The 13,471-nt window shown below is 33.1% G+C and overlaps 1 protein-coding gene across 31 annotated transcripts in view; it reads left to right on the top strand.

The window, feature by feature from the left end:
* C2CD5 (C2 calcium dependent domain containing 5) overlaps positions 1-13,471 on the top strand; it is a 92,618-nt gene that overhangs the window by 29,931 nt on the left and 49,216 nt on the right. For 8 of the 31 annotated variants that reach the window (XM_058282895.2, XM_058282888.2, XM_058282887.2 and 5 more), the window contains exons 9-12: positions 2,727-2,812; positions 3,404-3,436; positions 8,910-9,018; positions 11,724-11,789. In XM_058282895.2, the coding sequence (XP_058138878.1) occupies positions 2,727-2,812; positions 3,404-3,436; positions 8,910-9,018; positions 11,724-11,789 (294 nt within the window). Of the gene's footprint in view, positions 1-916; positions 1,109-2,726; positions 2,813-3,403; positions 3,437-8,909; positions 9,019-11,723; positions 11,790-13,471 lie in introns of all 31 variants that reach the window. The other 23 variants (XM_004448651.5, XM_058282899.2, XM_058282898.2 and 20 more) reach the window with 7 other exon arrangements.

Here is a 13,471-nt window from a genome sequence, read left to right as displayed (position 1 = left end):
AAAGCTTAGACTGGGTAAACTGTTTTTTCTCTTGGAAGGTAAAGTTACCACCTGTTTTTCTGGTAGGTCTCATTTTATTTATTGATTTATTTCTGTAGACTAATTTTTATCATTTTAAAAGACTATTTTCATGTCTTTTTCTAAGTACTCAATTAGTAGGGATGGAATTTTAGAATGCTAATGTTAGAATATTGAATTGACATCTGGCTCAAGCTACTTTTTACTTTTTTAAACTGGTCTTTACTACATACAGTTTTTGTGATCCAGAAGCTATTTAACCCCTTAGTATATTTAAATCTCTTTAAATGCAAACTGATTTCACAATTAAAAATTTTAGAGGAAAAGGAAGGCATTAAAATATTAATACATTTCAAGAGCTGAACAGAAAAAGTTAGTATTTTATTTGAAATTAATAAAGCAACTGTCTAATGTGATAGTGTTTATTTTTAGTCAATGAAAATACTCATAAATGAAATACTTTAGTCAGTACATTTGAAGTACTGTACCTACCACTTTAAATAAGTGTTTATATATCCATATCAATAGATTTCTGGCTTTAAAGATTTGTAACTGGTACATAATTAGTCTTAATTCTTAAGCAAAAAGTCAGGTAATTTAAGTATTTTGAAGTCATTCAAAAGTATTATAAGTACATAAAATCCTAAATTAATGATTTAGAAAGTTTTAATGGGTGCACAGTTTGTGAAGGTTTTGTTAAGTTTTAGACTGTGTCTTTTATTTAAGTTATGTTGGATAGACGGTCTTGCTAATGACTCTTCATATGCTACAATAATTTGTCTATACATTGGAAAATCCATTTTTACTGTTATGTTTTGCTTCCTCATTGTTTTCCTTATCCTGCATTTTCTGATCCTCTTCTAAATCTGCTTCTTTTCTCTGCTACTTTCCTCCACAGCACCTCACTCACAGGGGACTAGGATTTACCTGTGTCCCAGATCTCCCTCTCTCTCTTGGGGTTCCCTCCATCTTAAAAAGTCCTGTCTCCTCCTCTCGGAGTCTAGCCTAACCCCTCATCATTCTAGCCTTGTCAGCCCAGTTCTGAGGAAAAGTGTTTCTTTCAGTGAAGAGCTATTCCTGGCTGCTTCTGGTAGGATCAAATTACATCAGCTTTTTAATCCCTGTATTTTAAATCATCTTTGAAAACAGTTATTTCATATTATAAGTAGAATTATTGGGTATTTTACACAGGATGCACTTCTATTATTTTCCTACTGGCAGATAAAGTTAACCAATTAGAATGATCATGAGGACATATTGAGTATTACTTAAGGGATACTTTGTCTAATAAATAATGTTCTGCTAAAATTATTTTGTATATTTTAAAAAGTTTAAATGTCTAAAGACGTAGATCTGGATATATCCAATAATTATTAGGCACTCATTATTAGAGTTTCTGTTTTAGATGCTCTCCTTTTCTTCCCTTCATACACCTCCATTTACATTGGACCTGTACCATCATGTTGCTAAACCATATGGTTACATTAGTAGATTACTCTGTTTGAATCAGTTTAAGTCTCATTTTGATGATATTCTTTCATTATTCATTTTTTTCCTCTCCATTGCATATATTATCAAATTATTCTGCTAAATTTTCTGATATTTAATTTATCTCTACAAATTTACATTTTATTTTGTGGCTTTCAATATGCTTCATTTAAAGACTTTAAAGTTTTATTTCTATGTTTAGTATTGTATAGTCTCTAAAAATTATGTTTAGGTTACTATAAGAAAAAGAAATTTTTTATTTAAAAATACACAGATAGGGACTATACACATGCTAACCTTTGTTTCCTTATCCAAGAACAGCTAAAAATATAAAGGTAAATCAGCTCTTTTAAAAATGATTCTAGTAAATCTGACTTTATCTTCAGCTCTGAAAAGAGTGAGATTGAACCATTAGCTCCAATTTGTAAGCACTGGCTTCTCACCTGTCCCTTGCTTTCTAAAATTCTTTGACCGTAGTTGATATTAGAACTATCGCAAGGATAATATAAGGTAGGGAAAGAAATTTAAAATTAAGCTTTAAAAATATCTACCTAAGAGCTTGAGAAATACAATTCATCCATAACTATGTACATTTGTGATGTCTTTTACATGTTCTTAATTTTTAGTTTTTAAAAACTTTTGTTGATTTTTCTGAATGAGCATTGGAAAGTATGAATATCAATACTGTGCTACCATGATGTGTTTAGAAATGGAAAGTTAACAGAAAATAGATTTGACTGTATTTAAAAATTACCTGAAATTCATGCTTTTTAGAGAATTTTGGAGTATTTTAAGTGAGCACAATCAATGCTTAGCCTATTTACTTTTAAACATTTAACATTTCTCATTTCTTTTAGTGCTCTTAAAAAATATTAGCATAATAAATATATTTATTTTGGTTATTTTTTATTAGAAGAATCAACTTTTATAAATTGAATGTTATATGAAAATTCATCAGCTTAACAATTTTATTACAATGTTTAGAACAAATTAAGTCTAAAACTAGCTGTGGCTGGTAGGGCTTTGACCTCTTGCTTCTAGAGAAATTTTGTGTAAAACCGTGAGAGAAATTGGTGCTTTAGTTGCCAATTCAAAGTTTAAAGTGCTTGGATCATTTTAACATATTTTGAATCATGATATTGTAAAATTGAAAACAGCTAAACTTTCTGTTTCTATAGTTGTTTTGTTTTGGTTGTTATTTATGTACTGATGTTCTATAGGAATGGGAAGTGGTAGTGCTGGAAAAGAAGGGGGGCCATTTAAAGCTCTTTTAAGACAACAGACACAATCAGCATTGGAACAGAGGGTAAGCTTCACATGACATTCTTTATTATACTGTTAATATGAATTTATTATGCTTCCATGTACTTTTTTAACTTATTTTCATTAAACCATTTTAGTCATATATCTGTTAATATTGTGCTTTCATTTACAAAACATATTTAAAGTATCAAAATAATTTCTTTATAAAGAATTACTTCTGATTTGGAATAATTGTATAACTATTTTTGTTTGTCTTATATTTTATAAGAAATATTCTATTTGGAAATATTCATTGAATGCTGAAGCCATTTCTAATTTTACATTAACATTATAGAGAAAGACGTAGACATTTTTGTAGGAAAAATATCTCTGTTGTATTTTATTATATTAAAATTAACTCTTTAGTATTTTAGCAGTTGTTTATTGAGATTGGCCAATCTCTTAGGTATCAGAAATGCAGATTCCATATTTCTACCAATTAACGTAAATATTGTTTTTCAGCAAACTGATACATCTATTTTAATTATTATGTTTAATGTTTAGCTAAGCTTGTTGAGTAGGAAAATGAAAAGTTACAGTTTTTAGATGATTTTTCTCTTTTCATTTTTTTTTTTATATAAACTTCATTGCTAAGGGAGGATCGCCTCATAGGTTCTGTAGAAGGCGGGTATGTTTCTGTACATGTGTGAGAGCCTATTTCTTGTACTGAAAGCTTTTCTAGTTTTAGTCTTGATTATTTAAGTTGTATTTAAGCTTTTAACAGATGTTGCCAGCTTTTTAATTTCATAATGCAAAGTTTTTTGTTTTTCTTTTCATTTAGTAGCTCTTGTGAGGCTCATGTTCTTTTTTTTTACATAACTAATACTGTGCATGATTTCATATGTCATGTCAGTTATTTTAGACATAGTTCATAGCTTTTGTTCTGCTTAATTTGGAAGCTATAAGCATTACAGATTTTCAAATTTCATATTCTGTATTCTAGCATTTTTTGGGGAAAAAAACTGAAACCCCATTATAACAAGTACCTGTAAAAGCAAATTCCTTTTCTCTGTGTTGGCTCTTGAGAATAGTATTTTTCAGATCCTTTAATTATAAACAATACAGCATTTTTTCCCCTGTGCTCTTTATGTGCTGTATCTTTGAAGGCACTGTTTGCTTTTAGACAGGGGTGGAAAGAGCAGAGCTAAGCTAAGTAGATTGATGAGACTTCAGCCATACCCAGCTATGAGCCTGTAGTTACATACCAGCTGCTCTCACACTTTCAGGCGTACCAATTACTGCCACCAGAAAGCCCACCTAAGTATCCATTGAAACCACATACAGAGAAACACCAAAAACAGGGAGGAGAAAAGGAGAGCAGAGGAAAGATGTGTGCTTCTACTTCTCATTTTCATAGGCCAAATGCTCATATCTCCTCTCCCTATTTTTATATTTTCTACAGACAGATTGGCTTTCTTTTTTCCTCTCTAGTCCCTCACAGTAGGACTCCGGGTTCTTGTAATAAAATTGCCATTTGATTCACACTAACAGGAAAACTTGGGTTGCCACAAAGTTTGATATAGGGGGATTTTCCTGTATACTATGCCTGTCACTTTACTCTCTGTACCAAGTCTTTTTAAATGCATTCTACCTTAAAGGTAGGAAATGTTAATTGATGAAAATTGTTTTGGATTTAGCTTGGATAAAATTATGTTTTCAAATGTGCCTTTAAATATTCTTAAAATTGTGGGCACATTAACACATTGGACATGCATTATTAGATAACCTTGGGGGTAAATAGACTTTGAAGGTGTGGAGAATTATAGTTTTCATTTCAAATTTGGTAAAACTGAGTTGTCATTATATCTACATTACCTAATCTTGTATGGGACAACTTCTCTACCCTGCTTACACAGTAAGCAGAGAAAATATTGTTATCTTTTCACACGCTTTCCCATTCACCTATGACTGCCTTTAGTAGGGCTTCTGTTTGGGGGAATTTGAAACTCATAAATATGAAGAATTCTCCCTGTATGTGTTCAGATATACACCTTGACTCTGTTAACTTGAACATTAGCCTATCCCTTTACCGCAGATGCATTCACATCATGTTTTTTAAATATGTATTTTAATACTATTTTTTTTACCCCTTGCTGTACCACCCCTAATAAATTATAGGCTTTTTCCCTTGAGAAAAGAAACACTTTAATTTGTTTATCATCTTTTATTGAATGGGTTTTCAAGTAGCAGTTTTCAAAAATAAAAGTGTTATTCTTTTCTCTCAATAAAGCATTAAAATAAGTTGAATAGATCTTGGTAATAGGTGCCTGGTTATTGGGAGATGAGAAATGGAGATAAAAATTTTATTTGGATTTCAGCTTCCACATATGGACTATTTGACGTAAAACAAATAGATTTTTCAGTGAGTGTTCTTTCACCCTTAAGCAAAAAGCAGTTACTTTTTAGACTTTGGGATGTATATTTTTCTTCAGTAAAGAAACCTTTTTAATGTAGTTTAACCTAGTATTTTCCAATACATTTTACCACGGAACCCTCCTTTTAAAATACTTCTTAATGAGAAACACACTTTGGTAAAGACTTATATAAAACAAGTGCTTTTAGTAAATTATGATCTTCTTGGAAGTAGGGGTAAAACTGTACAATAAATTATTGTAGGAATCAACATGAAGTTTTTTATCTAGAAAGTTTACTCTTGTCTCTTGGTATAATAAAAAGTATTTAATTTTTGAAAATGAATTAATTAAATAACTTCTAAGAAAAATCTCCTCCTTAAATCTCTTTTTAAAAGATATACTCCCAATTTTATACTTTATAAAAAGTTTACTCCCATATTCTTTTTAAAGAGTATCCCACTTAAAAAGTATATTCCTATAGTGTTCTGATGATTTTTCAATTAGCCTATCTTTGAGCACATACTACTAAATATTTTTATGCCAAAAATATTTTTTACAATACATTTGACTTGGTTTATGTCAAAGCATCAATTTGTAAAGTCCATCTATGTTCCACATGCCAAGATACTTTAAATATAAGGGCTTTCCAGAGAAAATGTCTTCTATAGTTCCTGAAATTTGTATCGAGGCTTTGAAAGCAGGGTGGGCTGGTTTTAAGGAAGCTTCCCTTTTCAATGGAAGAGGATCTATAAATTCCTCAGATATAATAAATAGACTAGATTAAAGTCAACTCCTTATTAATTCATTGTTTTAACCAGAAATGGTAAGGAAGCCAGATGATAAGATTTGTAAGATTTGTTGCTCAGAGTCTAGAGATAGAAGGTCCTCTTGACCTCAGTTTCCGCACCTGAAACATGGAGATAATACGTACCTCACCTCCCTTTTAGGGTTATGGGAAAGATTATAAAATGTAGTTTTAAAAGACTTCACACAGGACCTGGCACATATAAGAATTCAGTAGAAGTCAGTGGTGATGGTGGTAGAGGTGATAGTAGGTACTTAATAGTGAGCTGTAGATAGCAGCAACTGCTCTTCCAGTAGGAGAATTATCTGAAGATGTAGTTTTGATTAAGTAACAATGACATTTCATTGACGGTAGGTTAAAGTCTTTGTTTAAAAGGGAATTGGGGGAAGCAGACTTGGCCCAGTGGTTAGGGCGTCCGTCTACCACATGGGAGGTCGGTGGTTCAAACTGCCAGCCTCCTTGACCCGTGTGCAGCTGGCCCATGCGCAGTGCTGATGCACGCAAGGAGTGCCCTGCCATGCAGGGGCGTCCCCCACAAAGGGGAGCCCCACGCGCAAGGAGTGCGCCCCATTAGGAGAGCCGCCCAGCGCGAAAGAAAGTGCATCCTGCCGGGGAATGGCGCCGCACACAGGGAGAGCTGACATAGAAAGATGACCCAAGAAAAAGAAACACAGATTCCTGAGCCGCTGATGACAACAGAAGCAGACAAAGAAGAACACACAACAAATAGACACAGAGAAGACACAACTGGGGTGGTGGGGAGAGGAAGGGGAGAGATAAATAAATAAATAAAAGGGAATTGGCATGTTCATTAGGTGAAGTGGGAACATGTAGGGCACAGTTTACGTTGGCAGAGGGAGCCTTCGCCTCTGGCAACTTCTCCCCTGCTTGTTTCTGCTAAGACCAGCTCGAGCATGATGCTTTTCCTCTCGCTCCTTTCTCCCTACCCTCAGATTTGGAGAAAATGAGTAAAAGAATCCTGAATAGAGAAATCATTTTTTCATACTTAGATTTTAGAATCATGCATGTGAATGTTTTCCAAGATGTGAATTTACCTAATTTCTTAGTTTTGGAAGGAAGTAATATACTCTATTTAGCTTACTAAAGCTTTCAGTGTGTCTTTCCTCAATACGTAAAAGATTTAAGTACAGAGATTACATGTAAAGTGCCCTTCACTCCCTGGGGCTATCACATGCCTCAGATGGTATGAGAAAATATTTCAATGTATCTAAAATTGAAAAAAACAAACTGAGAGCCCTAACTTAGGAAAAATACTTAAATTTCTCATAGGATAAACTTATCTATACATTTTTAAAGTAAAAGATACTTTGAAGAATTCAGGTATAGTAGAATTTTGACTGGACATTTTAATAAAATATTTAAGTGGCATCTTTCTCTCCCCTTCCCTCCCTGCTGCCTTCCAGTCAGCTGGGCCAAACCCCACCACTGGCACAGGCATAAACTGTTTTCTTCCCCTTTTCATACAGGGCCTAGGAATTTCTTTCCCTTATTAATTCAAAGATTGCTTCTAAATTCCAACTGAATTTACTTTTAAATATGTATGTTTGTATATATGTGTATATATACATCACACACATTTCTGTATATAGCCATACATATATCTATTTAGATATATATGAATAGATGTGTATGTGTATATATATAAATATATATATATATATATATATAAAATAACTGTGCCTCCCGAGGTTACTTAGATGTGCAGGACTGTTTGCCCTTGTGCTAAGTGATTCAAGGTGCTCTGGTTTGTGAATTCTGCTATTGTGAGTTTGTGTTCTCCATGCTCCTAAGCAGCTTGCCTTGCTGCTTAATGTGCTTGTCTCTGGTAGTTCTTGTCTCCCTCTGTCTCTCCCAGCTTGTATTTGCTGCATATAATCTGCTCTAGTCCAGAAAATCAAATAGTAGATTTTAGAATTAAATGTTCATAAAATTATATGTAAATATATCATGTTTTAATATCGCTTATGGGGATCTCCTGTGAGTTAAGGGCATGAGCTTTAGTACTTGGAATTCTAGCAGTTCTTTTGACTGTTGAGAGGCCCTGTTTTGCTTCTTTTACAGTACTCAGTTATGTTCTAAATAACTCAGTGAGGACTTGCATTAATCTTACAGCTACAAAAGTCAGATACTAAGTTTTCCCTACTTACATCCAATTTGTATAATATGGGAGACCTCTCCATTGGGCAACCAAAGGAGCTCTTCTTTCTTCCTAGGTGCTGTTTCAGTAAATGTCTTATCTCACCTTTCTCATTTCTCTCTTATACAGTTCTCCTTATTCCTAAATTGACAGGTTTGATGTTCTTAAGAGTAAACGAGAAATTAAAGCTTGGAAGAGCTTGTGGAATTTTAGCTCCCATCTACACCCTCTCCCCTTTTCTTAATATTCATTCATTTACTTGCATTTGCTCTGCCACCCTTGTTGGTGGAGTAACGAGAGTAAATGAATTCACACAGCTGTTCTTTACCCACTGCGACTTGATACTAGTGTCTGTTACCCCACACTCTTCATTCTCTCCTTGCCCCTCTCGGCCCCCATTCTTTTAGCTCTATTGCCCCAGGCTTTGGAGTCCTACCTGTAGATGAGAATTGGTGTGCAGTGAGGGAGTCTACCCTAGGGAGCAGGAGGTATTAGGTAGAGTGATATCAGCAGGCGAGTGAGAGGGCGGAAGACGTGTTCCACATGTCTCAGATCGGAACTCAGAAAACGGGTTTCCTCGTTGAAAACTGGTTAAGGTGTTGGATTCTGTGTCATGCTCACCGGGGAGCATGGATTTGGTGCTCTGAGCAGCCGAGGAAACATAATTGCAAAACGTGTAATGTACAGTGGACAGTCTTCTTTCAAGGGATGTGTGTGTTTTCTTGTGACAGGCTTTTGAACCAGCAGCTTTTAATGCTTTGCCCACGGTCGTTCTCTCCACCAGGAGTTTCCGTTTTTCACGCTGACGGCGTTTCCCCCTGGGTTTCTCGTGCACGCCGGGGGTGTTGTGAGCGCCCGCTCCGTGAAGCTTTTGGATCGCATCCACAATCCCGGTACGTCCTCACAAAGCTTCACCTGTTCGTCTCCTTAGGATGTGGTTAGGAAAACTGATGGTTACGGTGCTGTTTTAAGACAAACTTACATGAAGAGAAATTAAAAGGAAAGTGTGAACTTGCACACATTGCTTTCAAATATTTGCTGTAATTTTAATTAAAAGTAGCCAAACTGCGTAGAAGTATGTTTTAATTTTCTATGAAAAAAGAAAAACTAAAACTAGTTTCATTTTTTGCCAAGTTATCACTTTGAGGTAATCATTAATTTTTGAATCTGCTAATTTCTTTGACCCAAGCAGATAAAAAAAATTATGCAGTTTGATTGTGATGGCCATTACCTTAAGATGTTAATCCTTTTCACTAGCAATTACTCTCCATAGATGGAATAATTTACTTATTCCTAAAGAGTATCTTTTAAACATGTACTGAAAACATTGTCTAGAGATCTTAAAAATTAAAAAGAAAAACAACTGTGTCCGGTTCCTTAATTTCCTCTGTGTAGCTATTTGTTTTATGTAAGTGAACCAATAAGAAGAGTAACTCATTTCTTTAAAACATGGAGCTGTGATTATAGAAGATAGACATCAAAGTCCCAGGAATTGGATTAGAAATGATCTGGTGATTTTTCTAAATCTAAAATTAGCATAATGAATGATAGGGATTTTCCACGTGGAGTGTATTCTTGAATTCCTCATTGACTGAATGCCCGGTCACTTGTTCAAACTACTTACTTTGATGATATACCTTAGACTTGAGACCGTATTTGCACTCTTATTTGGCATTTACACATACATATTTTTGAAAATTAAAAATTATCACTTCCAATAACCTTTTCCTGAAGCTTGTATTAACAACTTTAAAAGGAATAAAATGGAGCTTGTATTAACTTTAAAAGGAATAAAATGGAGAACATCCCAGATAGTGATTTAAACATACAGAACATTGCTGTTGTTTTTTTTAAATTATTTTATTCTGTCTGTGACCTGTGTTTTGATGGCCTCTGAGTTAATAATTCAGAGAAGTCAAAGTTCTTCAGAGAAGACTGGAGTTCTTTTGAACACATATAAACTTTCGAATTGGACAGTAGGAATCTGAGGGAGATTTTATAAAATGAGTATTAGCCAGGATTATTTAACTCCAAAGCTTAGCAGATACAACTTTTTTAAGCATCAGTTTTCTCTTTTTCTTCTTTAGTTTATTCATTCTTTTTCCTGTGCCTTATTTTCTGGGCAATTTAAGATCTTTTCTTCATTGTAGTGTTTGTATATTTTTCAGTAATTAAAGGCAAATTCCGACTGATGCTTCCTTAGTGTATTGATGTCTTGAAGACTATGCCAAGTTCCAACTCTTTGTTTAGGAACTTGAATAATTTGGAAAATGTTAGGAAATACTGACTTTAGATACCTCACATTAACGGGATGATTTCTGTTTCTATGGATTACTGACTAAAATATTTTGATGTATGGTATCTACTGGTTTAATAGCTCCAAAAGTGGTTTCAGGAATACATTCATTTTTTGGTAGTGTCTTCTGCTAACTGAAAGCAATTTGATTTTATTTTGTTGCTTCCCTGTACTTGGAGAAAGTGCAGAGTCTGGGAGAACAAATGAAGGCTAATTAAATTTAGATGGAAAGCTATGCTTAAAATATCATTACTTTTTACCAAAAAAAACCTGCTTTCTGGGGTTTATCATCCTTGCCAGTTCATTCTAGCTGTGTGACAGTATAAGAATTCAGGCCCAGGGAAAAAAACAGGAATCCTTATCACAGAATATGTTTTGTGTATTATAATTACCAGCTCACACAGCCTCTTCTTCCTTCCCATTCAGAGTATCTTTTCAATTCACACGTAGATTCTCAGACACTAATGAATTATTTTCTAAAAGTTATGGGCATATATATATATATATACATGATTTAAAGGGTATATGAATTATATTTTTATTTTGTTTTACTTTTAATTAAATGCAAATCCTAAAATAATATTTTGATTTAAAATATCTAATTATTTGGATTATATGTATGCATTATGCACTAAAATTTTTGCTCAAGGAAATTTTATTAATCTCCAGGACCCTTAATAATTATGGAAAAAAATGTTTTTTTGAAAAAAAAAAGCTGAATGTTAAAACAAAACATGAAAGCTTTGAATTAGCATTTTCCATAGTAACGATGTATTAACTTTGTGACATTGAGGTATTCTGCGAGAAACTGGTGATGGATTGAGATGCATGTGCTAAAGCTAAAAATGCTGTGTTTAAACTCTCAAATCAGCCTTCCAGCTATTTTTTAACTAGTGATTATGGGGAAATTTTTATTTCATATTCAGTATAGAAGAAAAATCTTATTTTAAAACCACTGCCACCTGTTAACTCTATGGATTATTATTATTATGGAGGTATGTTTTTAGAACAGCCTCCTTTGTTTAAGTAAACAGGTGCATACAGCAAGGGAACGAATGGGGTGGTATAACAACTCAAGATAATGATCTTAAATCATGAGATTTCAGTTAATGTTAGATGACTATAGCATGCCCCTTCTTCCCTATTTCTAATTTTTATTAACTCTGCTATCTGTGTTTTTCCAGTTCCTGTCAAGTGGTATTGTCAATTGTGTTCTTGTTTGTAGTGTTTTTTTGTTTGTTTGTTTTATTCCTACTATTCTGTACCTAAAACTGATCTACTGATTTGCTGTTTTGAACTCAGCCTTTGTCGGAATTATGGGTAACACAAGATCTTACAAACTGCTAGACTGGAATAGTTTCAATTCAGGTATTTTAATGGTCATTCAGTACTACATATGCTGACAAAAATTATGGCAGCTCAGTGAAGTATTTAGACATGCTCTAGATTAAATAGGTTTAATTGCAATTTAGTTATACAAATATATTCTACAATACATAGGTTATAATATTGTAATTTCCATGGAAATGCTGATATAAAAATATGTTAAGTAATCAAAACCATACAGATAGCATAAATTGTGATTGATTCTGTTAGATGATTATTATCAGAATGATAATTTTTAATTATTTGTATTACATTTTGGGCATTTTCCCACATCAGGTAAATGGCACAGGCATTAAGTTTAAGCAAATATTTGTTAAATATATTATAAATATTAAATGGCTAGTCTGATAACCTTGAAATAAAGCACATTTAAACTTCATATTGAAGTTTGAATTTAATATATTTAGTGTTCTATATAATACAATAAATTTATAACTTAACATTTTTATTCTAGAAGCATTCTATACCTTGATAACTAAGAGCAGATTTGGGGGAGACTAAAAGTTTTCATAAGTTTCCTTTCTTCCTTCCCTCTTCTACATGAAAATATAATTTTTCTTTTTAGGTGGTTTTCCATTTGAGTAGTTTGTAGCTTTTAAAGATACTAAACCAAAGGAGAAAAATTTACAGCTGATGATGTGGTTTAGAGTCAAAACCACTTAATTTTACTTTCTGATAAAAGTATATTCTCTTAATATAAATATCTGAATTTTGTATTACCTATTTTTTGATGAAATTAAATAGAACCATTTGATTCAGTATCAGAAGCTAGTACTTTGCCTAAATAACTTTTTCAGGTCTTTGGTTGGAAAGTATTTGTTTATAGAAAAAAGAGAAAATTTAAAAAAACCAAAGGGGCTCATTATTTTAGATAATATCCCATAATCTTTTCAATATTGTAAACTTTTTTCTGTTCATAGGAGTTCAAGATGCAATTCTGCTGTAAGTAATGCATGTTTGACTATGAGTGACTTATGTTCATCATACAGATTTACCTAAATTCAGTCTAAGAAACAATCTGATCTGATCCAAACTTTGCAGATCTAGACTGACATCCACTGGTAAATCTTTAGGGAAGTTCCTTTGTTCCCTACCCAAGTTTTTGCCAACATTGCAAAAACTTGGTTAGAATTTAAATTCTCATTTTTTAATGTAATGCATTATAATTGATTTTTAGTGGGAAATTAAGAATATACCCTGCTGGATTCATTTATTTTGAAAAATAAGAATGTATTTTCAAAACATGAGCAGATTGGCCTAGTGGGAAGAGAAAAAGACTAATTATATTGGAAGAGGACATTGAGATCAGATTGGTCATTGATAACTTAAGGAACAGAAATGTTGTCAAGGCAAAGATGTTTAGGTTTAGATGTGTGTTAGTTGTGTGAAAGAACAGTTTTGAAAAGTAGGAAAGGCAAAAGCAAAATGTTATAGACATAATAAGGTCATTGTCCTATGTAAGCAGATTTACAGAACTTGGCAAGGGGAAACATGGTTGAGGGAGCAGTATATCTTGCCATCATTTAAACTAAAGTCAGGTAGTAAATTTATGAAGAAAAAGATGGATATACTTTAAAGGATGACACTGTCGTTTTGCTCTCATAGTTGTATGCTTTTGACCGAGGTATTCATATCTGTGATAATGTACATTTCAGATATAGGCT

Source organism: Dasypus novemcinctus, chromosome 20, assembly GCF_030445035.2.
Source record: "Dasypus novemcinctus isolate mDasNov1 chromosome 20, mDasNov1.1.hap2, whole genome shotgun sequence".
Taxonomy (NCBI): Eukaryota; Metazoa; Chordata; class Mammalia; order Cingulata; family Dasypodidae; genus Dasypus; species Dasypus novemcinctus.
This window is presented reverse-complemented; position numbering and strand designations above follow the sequence as displayed.